General features: G+C 37.1%; 1 protein-coding gene across 3 annotated transcripts; it reads left to right on the top strand.

Annotated features, from left to right (window-relative positions):
* The first annotated feature begins 32 nt into the window (after positions 1 to 32).
* Positions 33 to 10,697, top strand: pde9ac (phosphodiesterase 9ac). 3 transcript variants are annotated; one of them, XM_058413059.1, is made up of 19 exons: positions 33 to 314; positions 2,968 to 3,038; positions 4,222 to 4,299; positions 4,398 to 4,441; positions 4,602 to 4,656; positions 4,770 to 4,840; positions 4,941 to 5,028; positions 5,102 to 5,183; positions 5,267 to 5,341; positions 5,459 to 5,545; positions 5,636 to 5,740; positions 5,854 to 5,936; positions 6,023 to 6,179; positions 6,285 to 6,398; positions 7,153 to 7,257; positions 7,348 to 7,476; positions 8,247 to 8,342; positions 9,364 to 9,435; positions 9,883 to 10,697. In XM_058413059.1, exons 1-18 carry the CDS (start codon positions 246 to 248, stop codon positions 9,406 to 9,408), a joined length of 1,554 nt encoding a protein of 517 aa, XP_058269042.1. In that variant the 5' UTR covers positions 33 to 245; the 3' UTR covers positions 9,409 to 9,435; positions 9,883 to 10,697. The 3 variants fall into 3 exon arrangements, with proteins under 3 accessions (XP_058269042.1, XP_058269041.1, XP_058269043.1); XM_058413058.1 differs by having other exon boundaries at positions 9,358 to 9,435; XM_058413060.1 differs by lacking the exon at positions 9,364 to 9,435.
* Positions 10,698 to 12,681: the final 1,984 nt, after the last annotated feature.

The raw sequence follows: 12,681 nt of genomic DNA, 5'->3' as shown, positions 1-12,681 counted from the left end.
TTATGTGTATAAAAAGCCAATACAATAGCAGCTGAAGATATCAGAGCGAGACAAGAGCAGCCCACTTTCTCTGTGTAGTAACAGTCCCCTGGCAACGGTGAAGAGCTGCAATTACATTAAAAATCCTACGATCCCTCTTCGTCTCCCTGTTTCACTTTCCCCTCCATGCATAGCACCTGGAAGAGTGAGGGGCTGCATACACCTCGGGAGAACGCCTCAGCTTGAACGCACCCTGCGCTGCCAGCATGGGATCAGGCTCTTCATCCTACGCCCCCAAAACCATCTACCTGGACGTGGACGGCAAAGTACAGAAGGTCAGTAGTGCATTCCTGTGTATGTTATAGCTCAGAGACCACTGATGCTGACATGCGTGTTCAGATTCACATTTTACTGGACACAAACACAGTACAAGTGTCCAGTGACAGCACAGAATTGAAATAAAACTAAATTTACTACTACTGAAGTACAAAAGGAAAAAAAAAATATTACAATATAAATGTTATAAGTGTCAGTCTTGCATAAGCTCAAGGTCATTTGATTGGACTATCATGACTTTTAATTATTTTTTATATTTCTCTCTGGGACTTATAAAATAAATATAGACTAAAACATCAGGATATAGTATGATTAACACTAGTTAGTGAACAAACCCAGTCTATTTATTATAGATACCGACACTGAAAAAAAATTAACAATAATAATTAAACGTTAAATTAAATTAAATTAAATTAAATTTAACTTATAATTTAATTCATAATTTTTATTTTATGCATAAAAGAAAATTATTGAATGTTTTTTTTATTATAAGATTATATTATACAGCAAATATAAGTCCATTAAGCCTATTTATTCTGTTGGCAGTTTCCTTTTTATTCTTTGTAGATATTAACATATGTAAAATTATTTGCAAATAGAATAAGGCAATTTTAAGATGTATAAATGAGTACAAAATTATATATATACTTATATATATATATATATATATATATATATATATATATATATATATATATATATATATATATATATATAAAATATATAGATAGAACAGTATTTTATACTATCATTTTATATCATTTTATATATATATTTTATAACTATCATTTTTTATATATATATATATATATATATATATATATTTTATTTATGTTAAAACAAATATTTAACTTATACTGTTTTTACTTTGCAGCAATTTGTTGCTGATTCATATTTGAGAGCAGCTGATAAAACTGAAGATGAATCAGAAAGTTTCAGTATGATCTTCCAAAGTTTCACTCACTTTTACTATCACACCCTTTTTAGTTCTTTAATGGAAAATGGGTCTTTGGCATGACAAGCAAAAAAAAGGAGACATATGAAGCATTTACAACATTTCACATATTTCCAGTCAAAGTATCCACTGTTATCATGATTATTATATGGACAGTTATAAAGGATTACTCTATTCAAGTGTAGACTGGACATTTTAATGCTTTAGTATTTGGGTGATGTATCCAGGTACATGGTGTCCCCCAGGAGAGGATGAGTTCTCTATTTAATCAGACATTCCTCTGAAGATTTCTTCCTCATGCCGTCTTAGAGAGGATTTTTTCTTACAACCATCACATCTGGATTGCTCGTTAGAGATATTCATCTACATCCGGATCTGTGGAACGCTGCTTTCTGGCAATGTCTATTGTTAAAAAGCGCTCTATAAATAACATTAGGTCAAGTCACATTTATTCACATAGCAGAAGTGTTGTATAATAAAATCAAAATAGGATAGCAAAATTGGAACAAAACAAAAAAAATAAAAATAAATAAATAAAAACAAAGCTTTGAAAAGGGTATGATCAATATAGACCTTACAAATAAAATCATAAAAAATATTTTATTTATTTATTTATTTAAAAATTGTTTTATTAAAAATATTCACCATGATAGATGCAAGAGATTATTAGTCCTACATAGTCAGAACTGCAATAAACACCTTTTTTAGTCCACACAATAGGTAAAAGTTAAAAAATATTCGATTGAGTTGAACTTTTTGATTGTGCAAGTGATAAAAGGGTTGTTAGTTCATATCCCACCACTTCCTGGGTGCATCTCACCCTCATCTACCCCACATAATTGCTGGTCATCAAATGCTTTGCATCTTTCATAACATTTTGTGACATACAAAAACAGCTTGTCCTGTTTAGATATCGAATCACGTGCAGTTTAAACAGCGTGTCCCAGATATGATGGTTTATAATAAATAGGTCAGCAAGCAGCTGATTTATCATCAGGTACCAGGAGAGGAGGGAGTAGTAGTCAAGAGCATGTGCAGGAATAGTAGTGAGTTGAGGTTAAAAATAAAGTTGATCCACAGGTGTCAGTGGCATAATAGGCTGCAGCGACACCTGCTACTAACACGCTCAACCTGCATCGCCGCTGTCAGCACTTCTCAGGTACATTTCCCTCAGGAATGACCTTATGAGAAGTAAATGATTATAATGAAGAGAGGGGACAATTTACACTACTATTCCAAGGGGACTTCTCACTCTCAGCATTGCGTACTGCAGAGGTGTCGCATGGTACTAAAACATGGCCATGTGTAATTGTGTTCACATTCTGCTCACTCTGAAGCGCTTGTTCATATAATTGATATAAATGATCATGTGCTCACTGGGTGAAATGCATGCAAGGGCCAAGTGGGAGCTGGACATGACATGTGTCCACTCTAGATGAGGAAGTGCTGGAGACTGGAGCTGAGTGAGCTGTCTGGTACACCTGTAGGCCATTACTCCAAGACTACAATAATCGAAACGAAATAGCCTGTTTATCTTCCCTGATATATATTTATCAACATGCTTGCACACAATTGCATCAGCTTAATCGAGCGCATTTTAATTGTTAAATTATTTCGTCTACATAATGTAAGCTCATATGTATGATGGAGGTTTTAGCACTGTAAATGCTGCATCACAGACTTGTTTTTTTCTCTAGGTGTTGTTCAGTCGTCACTGCAGTCCATGTGACATTAAAGAGCTTTTGTGCTCCTCTTCAAACATCTCTAGGTCAGTCAATTGAGTTACTATCAAGTTGACATCACACTTAGACACCTGTTTTAAGTCTAAGCGACAGCAGAATCTCATGGTTTAAGCTTTAAATTCATGCCTGTGTGTATCTTTATACCTCATATTTATCTACTTTATAAGGTATTTAACTTTTATCTAACGCTAATTCATCTGCATAAATTGGTCATAAAGTGATTTATTATTATTAACATTAACGATAGACTAAAATTGTCAAAATCACTTCCATCCATCTGTACCGTTTTTCCTACAAAGGGTCACAGGGTACCCAGAACTCATCCTGTGGAACACAGTGGGTGCCAAACTTCACTGACCATAAATAATATACTGAATGAAGTTTTTTTTTATGTTTTCTAGATCATTAATTATAATTAACTTATTAGCCTCCTGGCGGTCCAGCGGCAGGATCCCACGCTCTCTTTGCCGTGGCCCAGGTTTAATTCTCAGGCTTAACTATTGAGTTAACTCTCAGTACCGGCCCGAAGGCCAGATAAACTTGGAAGGAAGGGCATCCGGTGTAAAAACCTGTGCCAAATCGAAACATGTGGACTAAATGATCTGACCCCAAAACAGGAAGCAGGCAAAAGAATTCTAATGACCTCATTATTGTTTATAAGGTTAGTTACAGATATATTTTGTAAGACACTAGACTGCACAAATTACAGATATTACAGAATATTGTCCATGAATTACGATGTAGGTATTAGTATACTATTGTAAACAAAAAAGTTTAAGGCATACTAGAACGGTAGGGGTTTAACTGAAAAAAATGAGCCTTAATGGTTGAGTAAAGTAAGTGAAATCCTATACATTTACTTTTAAAAGCTGAATTTGTATGGAGGTGGCATGGTGGTGTAGTGTAATCTTCTCATGTTCCAGCATGCACCTCCAGAGTTGTACCTCTACATTTTCCACATGCTTTAGGGGTTTCCTCTGGGCTCTCCAGTCCAAAGAAATATGTTGTAGGGTTGATTGGCATTGTCTGTGGTGTATGAGTGTGTGATTGTGTCCTGTGGTGGGTTAGGACCGTCCGTGTCCAGGGTGTCCCCCACCTTCTGCACTAAGAGACTCCAGGTGGTATAGAAAATAGATGGATGGATAGAATGGATAGTAGCTGAGTGGCTACTTCTCCACTTATAACTAGAAACAGAATATCTTTCCACAGGACTACAGCTATAATGCTGGTGGACCCTGAGGGAGCTCTGGTATCTATTGACCCCACCATGCCCACCAACTCGCCCAAGTAATCAATTATTTATCACATTAATACATCGCCATATACTGTAAACCATCTAATTCCTTCTTATAACTAATCATTTTGCATAATTTCTTCCCGTCCAGTTCCCTTTATAAAGTCGTTCCCCTCTCAACCGGTCAGCTGGGAGGTAACAAACAATAAAACACATTGTACTTTCCAACACTGTTATGACTCTTTCCATCTTTAACGCTGACATTTATGATGACGGATGACTGTTTCCTCAGTCTATATTTTGCAGGTAATTTAGGTAAGCATGTGATTTACAGTCTGTATGCTTCCCCGCGCAGAGAAAGAAGACATGTTTCAGAACGTGTTATCGCAGGTGGCAGAGCAGTTCAGCAGGTAATGCCAGTGTTTGTTTTCCCAGAGACCGAAGAGGCATTCTTTTACATTTCAAATGCAGTGAGCTGAGAGATTCTTGGACGGCTTGTCTGAAAAGAGTTTCTCGTCTTTAGGGCTTTCAAGATCAATGAACTGAAAACTGAAGTGACCAATAGGCTGGCTATGTTGGAGAAGCGAGTGGAGCGTATGTGATCCATCTTTCTCTGTGTATGAGCAATTAAGAGAATGATGTAGTTCAATTGTAATATTCATGATCTAATTTTGCTTCTTTTTAACATATTTAGTGGAGGGCCTGAAGGTTGTGGAGATTGAAAAGTGCAAGAACGACCTGAAGAAGCTGAGAGATGAGATGACTTCCAGAGGGGGAGGAAGGTAAGGATTTGCAATCATTCAGTCAACCTAAAATATTCCACATGTTGCATAACGCTACCTTTTTCTTCATTAGAGTAAATTGCCCGTGTAAGTACAACTTCTCGGACGATGGAAAGAAATTAACTCCTCGGCGTGATGTGCCCAGCTATCCAAAGGTGCTTTGAACAAAATGTGTCAAATGGGTTTTTAAGAAAAAGGAACGATCCATCGTCACACCATTTATTTTCTTTCTCCTCAGTACACGCTCTCTCAGGAGACCATCGAAGCTCTGAAGAAGCCAACCTTTGATGTCTGGCACTGGGAGCATAACGAAGTAAGTATGCTTCGGAGGAACGTAAGTATTTAGATATGACAAGATTTCTTTGTGACTACGCATCTTTGTGTTTAGCGATTTGATAGCCGGTGTGATTTTTTTTGTTTTGTGCTTCAGATGCTCAGTTGCTTGGAATACATGTACCATGATTTAGGCTTGGTAAAGGAGTTCAACATGAACCCCATTACTCTTAAACGCTGGCTGGTAAGAGGAAGATTTTTAACCAGTTTCAAAATTCTGGTTATTGAGTTGGGTTGAGAAAAAACGTTTGTGTTTATGTTCATATTTTCACAGCTTGCTATTCAAGAAAATTACCGTAGCAACCCTTTCCATAACTTCCGTCATTGCTTCTGTGTGAGCCAGATGATGTATGGCATGATTCACCTCTGCAACCTTCAGGTGAGAACTGAGTTGCTTACTAAAGGCGTGACATCTGCACTGTGATAGAAGCACATAAACATGTTTTTGTGTGTGTGTGTGTGTGTGTATGCATGGGTGTTTTTGGTCGACAGGAAAAGCTCACCCTGACAGATTTGGGCATTTTAATGACTGCTGCAGTATGTCACGACTTGGACCATCCTGGCTACAATAACACGTATTTAGCTCTAAAAGTCATTGAAACCTCACAATTGCTATAATAGTGTATATGAATAGAGTCTAAACCATCTGATTTTCTTTCAGGTATCAGATAAATGCACGCACCGAACTAGCCGTACGTTACAATGACATCTCTCCTCTGGAGAACCACCATTGCGCCGTGGCCTTTCAGATCCTGGCTTTGCCCGAGTGTAACATCTTTGCCAACGTGGACTCTGAAGCTTTTAAACAGATCCGTCAGGTTGGTTCATGCAGGCGCAGTTTCTAACTCTCGATCTAAAACTCTATAAGAGAGTGATTGATTTCATATAAGAAGGTGTATAACTCTTTAACCTTTCACCTATAGGCAATCATCACACTGATTTTAGCTACTGATATGGCCAGGCATGGAGAGATCCTGGACTCTTTCAAGCACAAAGTGGACAATTTCGACTTCACCAATGAGGAACATGTAACCTGTGTAGGTACTCAATTCCATGCCATGAGCGACGGGCCACATTCAGAGTTAGTGATTTAAGTCGGCCCGAAAGATTCATCTCTTAGGTACAAAAGACTTTAACATTAAAGCAGGAGACTAGAAAAAGGGTGTTTTGAGTAATTCAGTATGATACAGTACACACTCAAATAAATGTGACTCTAATTGTACTGTTCCATGTAAAGAAAACATACTGAAGTTATAGTAGATGATCATGGCTAGTTAATGATAGTCATGTTTATTTAGAAATCTTGCAGTTCACCAGCATATGGAAAAACTAGGCACTACAGTAGTATGCAGAATAACCTAATAACAATAACAACAATAATAATAATGGAAAAGCAGGTAAAGTAAGAAAGCCCTTTTTTTTTTGCACCAAGTAGATAGAAATACAAACTCTTCAAGACCAGTATCAGACCCTCAGTACATTTTGTGCTTCAAGTTTGAATACAGAATGACTGAGACACGCCAATTCTCTCCAACTGTAAAAGCAAGCGTTTAGATAATAGACCATTTTGAATAAGCTGAAAACTGAGCAGATAATCTCAGTAAGTTTCTCACGCTTCACTCAACTCCAAATATGGCCCAGTGTGATGAGTGGCTTTTTTGTCTTTCTTGCACGGAACCTGATGAAAGGTAGAGATCTGATGACCCAGTCCACAAAAGTCCTCTTTGTTTCTCTCATCTGTGTGTGTGTGTGTGTGTGCTTGTGTGTGTGTGTGTGTGTGTGTATGTGTAGCTGAAGATGGTCCTCATCAAATGCTGTGACATTTCCAATGAAGTCAGGCCCACAGAAGTCGCCGAGCCGTGGGTGGACTGTCTGCTGGAGGAGTACTTCATGCAGGTCAGCACAATGTGTTCTCCTGCACTCTATACGGCTTTTAAGAGTTGTGTTGCTCCACACAGAGTCACACATATGCATATTTCTGTTCAGAGTGACAGAGAGAAGTCTGAGGGTTTACCCGTCGCTCCGTTTATGGACAGAGACAAAGTGACCAAGCCCACAGCTCAGATTGGCTTCATTAAGTTTGTCCTCATCCCCATGTTTGAAACAGTCATGAAGGTATGGACTAGTGTCTTATAGGTGTATGTTAAACTGATGTATGTTGAACTCAAGTGACAGTCAATAATTATGGCACAAATAAAAAGATTTTATCTTTATCTGCAAAAAAAAAAAACATCCTAACAAGTAATAATATCTTTATTTTAGTCAATTTTATTACAAGGTTACAATAAAACAAATACAAAATTCTTAATCCTATTTTTTTGGGCAAATTTTACTTTTTCCATTTTCTTATTCTATTGGTGGATTATTGGCCTTTTTTTTTTAGAAATGAATAATATTTTAAAATTAAATAAATATTAAATAAATTTAGAATATTTAAATCTTTTAAAAATCATTTTAATCAATTAAATTATAATTAAAATCAATTAAAAATAAGTAAAATAAAAAAAGCAAAATGTTTTGCATACAATCTAAGAAGTTTACAAATAGTAAAATAAAAAAAAGAAAGAAAAAAAAAAAAAAATATATATATATATATATATATATATATATATTTATATATAAAATATATATATATATATATATATATATATATATATATATATATATTTATATATAAAATATATATATATATATATATATATATATATATATATATATATATATATATATATATATAAATATATATATATATAATAATCTTAGACTTGATTTCTTGAAATCTTTTAATAGGATCTACTTGATCATTTTGACTATATTTAAGATATTTGAGCTCATTCATGATGACCACTGCAGCTCTACTAACTCTGAGTCTCGTGTGTGTTCAGCTCTTCCCACAGATCGAGGAGATCATGGTCCAACCTTTAAGAGACTCCCGAGATCATTACGAGGAGCTGAAGCAGATCGATGACGCCATGACTGAGGTAGACTCTCCACTGCTCTCTCCACTTATATATGACATCCATTCAGTTTGTATGTTTATTATTAACCTGCACACACATAATGATTTACAGTCTTCATTTTAAAAATAATTCTGTTTTGAATAATAACCTTCTATCTAATCTCACAAGATAACCAAGAAAATGTTATTACGTTTGAATAGTTCACATACAGCATTGACCTTGTGTTCCCACTAGCAAGCAAGAAAGCATCAAGTGATCATCCATTTTCTCAATTTTATGTTATTTTTTAATTAAGACATGCTAAAACACCAACTACAAATCATTTTCTCGGACCAGACCTCCCAACGTTCCTTCAATTAGTTCCACATTGCTCTCAACCTCTCATTAAATGTATATTGAGACGTTGCAAAAAAAACATATAAATAAAGCTTGGAAGGAAGTAGCCGACATTGTTGATACCTCTATTGCGTGTACATAGCTTGTACAGTTTTGCTAATCTGCCAGTAATACTAATACAAAGCCTAGTATGCAGCATGCAAACAACCAACTTTAACACTAATTAGCAGATTATTTAAGTTGTGTTTAACAATTTAGCGTTAGAAGCTACTACTGCTTAAATCTGGTATATGTACATATGTTGCAAAGTTAGCTTGCTTTGCTAATCTGCTAACAATGCTAATACAGAGCCTACATGCAACATGCAAATCAAACAACCAACTTTAACACTAATTAGCACAATATTTAAATCGTCACATTATTTAAATTGTCTTTAGCGGCTACTACTCATCCTTATAGGAACCACCTAACTAAAAAAAAGAGTGCCAACAAGCGACTTTATAGCTAATTATAGCGTCATATGCAGCTTGCTGTTTGCTAGTGTGAAGATAGGGTTGCTCTGAAAACATATGTTATATCTAATGTTTGCTAACATTGCCTTGAGTTTGTAGCTGGTCCTCTCTAGAAAGTGCTGGTTAGCTGCCTGGTGCCATGTTGGTCAGCAAGTGTTAATATAAAAGTGTGTTTTTTGTTCAATGAGGCACAGAAGAAAAAAACAGAAAATATGTCATTAGGAGGAAAGAAGAAATAAGCATTGGGGCGAGCTTAGTGACACTGTGTAAGTAGCTTTGTGTGCTGAGTGCTTTCCACTTCCTCTCTAGCCAAGCTCTCAGACAAGCAGCAAACAAGACGCTCGGCATTCTGTATTCTACTACATCAAGCTTCACCTTGTGACAGCATACTGCTTTTGGATGCAATATATATATATATATTTGTAATGCTAGCAGGATAAAGTATGTATACTTTAAATACATTTAATATTAAGCAACTTCCTGCTGTGACAAAGTGAGCAAGCTGGTCTACTCTGTTTATGTTCCTGAATTACTTTTTTTCTCCACATACTCTGAACTAGCCGGTTCCACTTCTCTGCTTCAGCTTCACTAACACTCTACCAAGCTTGCCTCTTTTTTCCTGAGGACTGTCAGAGCACTTTGCAGAGCTGAAATTCATGTCAGGTTGTTGTACTGTATATACATATAAATATTTTTCTTTTTTTTCCTGCCAGGGATCTCATTTTCTGGCCCGCTTCCACAGAGCGCCGGTCTAACGCTTTGATAAGATGCTCCATTCATCGGTCTTCCCTGAAGCTGAAGTGGTGTTCAAGATGGGTTCTCCCTGTGCTGAATCCAAAGAGACATCTGACCTACTCAGGCCTGCGGAACCGGGACAAGGGTTCTCTCAACATAGCTGCAAACAGATAGACCGGTAGCCTGTTGGTCTGCTAGGTTTTTTTCCTCTTCTTCCATTTTTAGTATTAGTATTAGTAAGCTTTTTAGTATTGCAGTGTTACACTGGGACATCTGTTAGAGGTTACGAATAGCGTTTCTCATATTGTATGATGTCGTTGCAGATTAATGTTACAAACGAGGCCAGACTGAAGGCACAAACATGATGTACACATAATGAAAAGTGCTTCTTAATAGCTGCAAAATTGAGAACAATATAATGTTTCATGTACTGAAACCATGGAGCAGTGTAATAACACCTAACAAGATGTCTGGATTTCTTCCGTATTTTGACTTAGTTTGAACAGTGATTGCAGAATAGAATCCATAACGGTGTTAAGTATAAATGATCAGTGAGCGTGAGAATAAAAAAAAATCAACAAAAAGGCATTGAGTGATGCACTCGTTATGATTATATGGGTTTGAAATGTGAGATTTACGTTTAGATTGTATTGCACATATTTTGTGTCCAAAATAGTAATCTGTATTCAACACATACATATTTTTTTCTTACTGATGTCATATTGATTGTTTTTTTTAAAAATGACTCCTACCTGATAGCACAATAAAATCTCCAAAATGAGTCCTTCCTTCAGTTCTGCTTGAGTAAGGCTGTGGATTTTTTTGTTCAAATAAACACTTATGAGTATATGACGTTCCAGGAGAAGGCCCTGCAATGATTTTCGACTGTTCACTTATTCACTAACACGCTCAGCCTCTACAGTGTTCACCCTAACTCCTTAGATCTAACTCCCTATAGAGTTCCTGCTGATAATCTATGAGGTGCACAAACTTTATGCAGGCTGCATTTATTCAGTCTATCATTCACCAAGGTTGATCTCAGCCACTTTCTCCTGTCTCTATTCATCCTACCCGCCCAAATACCCCATTAAATTAAATGCAGTTACTACAAAACTTCACAGTAATGCACAACAAATATTAAATACAACTGAAAATAATTCCAGACTTTTCAGACAAAATTAACATATTCATTCCATTTCCATTATACCGATCAGGTATAACATTCTGAGCAGTGAGAGGTGAAGTGAATAAGACTGATGATCTCCTCATCATGGCACCTGTTAGTGGGTGGGATATATTAGGCAGCAAGTGAACATTTTGTCCTCAAAGTTGATGTGTTAGAAGCAGGAAAAATGGACAAGCATAAGGATATGGCAAGGGCCAAATTGTGATCGCTAGACGACTGGATCAGAGCATCTCCAAAATTGCAGCTCTTGTGGGGTGTTCCCGGTCTGCAGTGGTCAGTATCTATCAAACGTATCCTTTAAGTCCTGTAAGTATGGAGGCCCCACATCACAACTTACAGGGATTAAAGGATCTGCTGCTAACATCTTGGTGCCAGATACCACAGCACACCTTCAGGGATCTAGTGGAGTCCATGCCTTGATGGGTCAGGGCTGTTTTGGCAGCAAAGGGGGGACCAACACAATATTAGGAAGGTTAATAATGTTATGCCTGAAAAATATAAGTGCATATACACACCAATTGGCCATAACATTAAAACCACATGCTTAATATTGTGTAGGTCCTCCATGTGCCATCAAGAAGAAGAAGAAGAAGAGGCCTTTATTATTGCCACATAGACATTACAGCACAGACATTACATACAGTGCCCCTGGAGTTTCAGCGTCCCTGGACATACAACGGCCCTGGAGTGTGAAGGGTTAAGGGCCTTGCTCAATAGTGGCAGCTTGGCAGTGAACCCCGATCTTCCAATCAACAACCCAGAGCCTTAACCACATCAAAACATCAATTTTTTGGCACTGGACAAGGCTCAGCATAGTCACTCAGGCTGGTTTGTAGCTCTGCATCCTCATATGCAGTTACGAAGCTGTGTGCAATGTGTGTTCTGACCCCGGACTATCATAGCCAACATTAACATTTTCAGCAATGTGTAGCTCTTCCATGGAATGGATCCATATGTTCTATCTTTCACTCTCCAAGCATATCAGTGAGCCTTGGGTGCCCATGACCCTGACGTTGGTTCTTTGGACCACATCTGGACAGCACCACGAACCTTCCACTGCTCAGATCCTTCTGCTTGCCCATTTTTTCTGCTTCCATCACATCAACTTTGAGAACTGACTGTTCTACTTAATATACACCTGTCAGCAATGCTAGCACAAAGCCTAGCATATAACACAGATCTTTGGGAGTTTTATGTTTTCCCCGCTGTCAGGATTTGGGTATTCAAAGCAACGATGCCAACCCTGTGTGGACTTTGAGGATGACAACAACCTCCTAATTAATACACACAATAAGATTCTACATATGCTGTATCTGCATATACTGACTGACTGTACATAACTAACTGTACATAACTGTAGAAAGGACATTGTTCATAATCACACTCTTTGGTGTTTATAATCATTAATAATCACACTCTCTGGTGTCACCCAAATAAGAATGGGTTCCCTTTTGAGTCTGGTTCCTCTCAAGGTTTCTTCCTCATACCGTCTAAGGGGGCATAAGGCAGTTTTTCGTTTCCTTTCCATTTTTCAAAGTATTCCTGTAGCTTTAGGCTGTGTGAACTGGTGAAATGTGCATCTTACCTGATG

Source organism: Hemibagrus wyckioides, linkage group LG17, assembly GCF_019097595.1.
Source record: "Hemibagrus wyckioides isolate EC202008001 linkage group LG17, SWU_Hwy_1.0, whole genome shotgun sequence".
NCBI classification, from domain to species: Eukaryota; Metazoa; Chordata; class Actinopteri; order Siluriformes; family Bagridae; genus Hemibagrus; species Hemibagrus wyckioides.
The sequence above is the reverse complement of the archived record's forward strand: the minus strand, read 5'-3'. Positions and strand labels throughout refer to the sequence as shown.

Bases quoted from the DNA above. Each gene is read 5' to 3' on its own strand.
- pde9ac (XM_058413058.1), top strand. From the start codon at position 246: ATGGGATCAGGCTCTTCATCCTACGCCCCCAAAACCATCTACCTGGAC. The intron at 315-2,967 runs GTCAGTAGTGCA...TTTTTTCTCTAG, and splicing joins TGGACGGCAAAGTACAGAAG to GTGTTGTTCAGTCGTCACTG. The intron at 4,657-4,769 runs GTAATGCCAGTG...TCTCGTCTTTAG, and splicing joins GTGGCAGAGCAGTTCAGCAG to GGCTTTCAAGATCAATGAAC.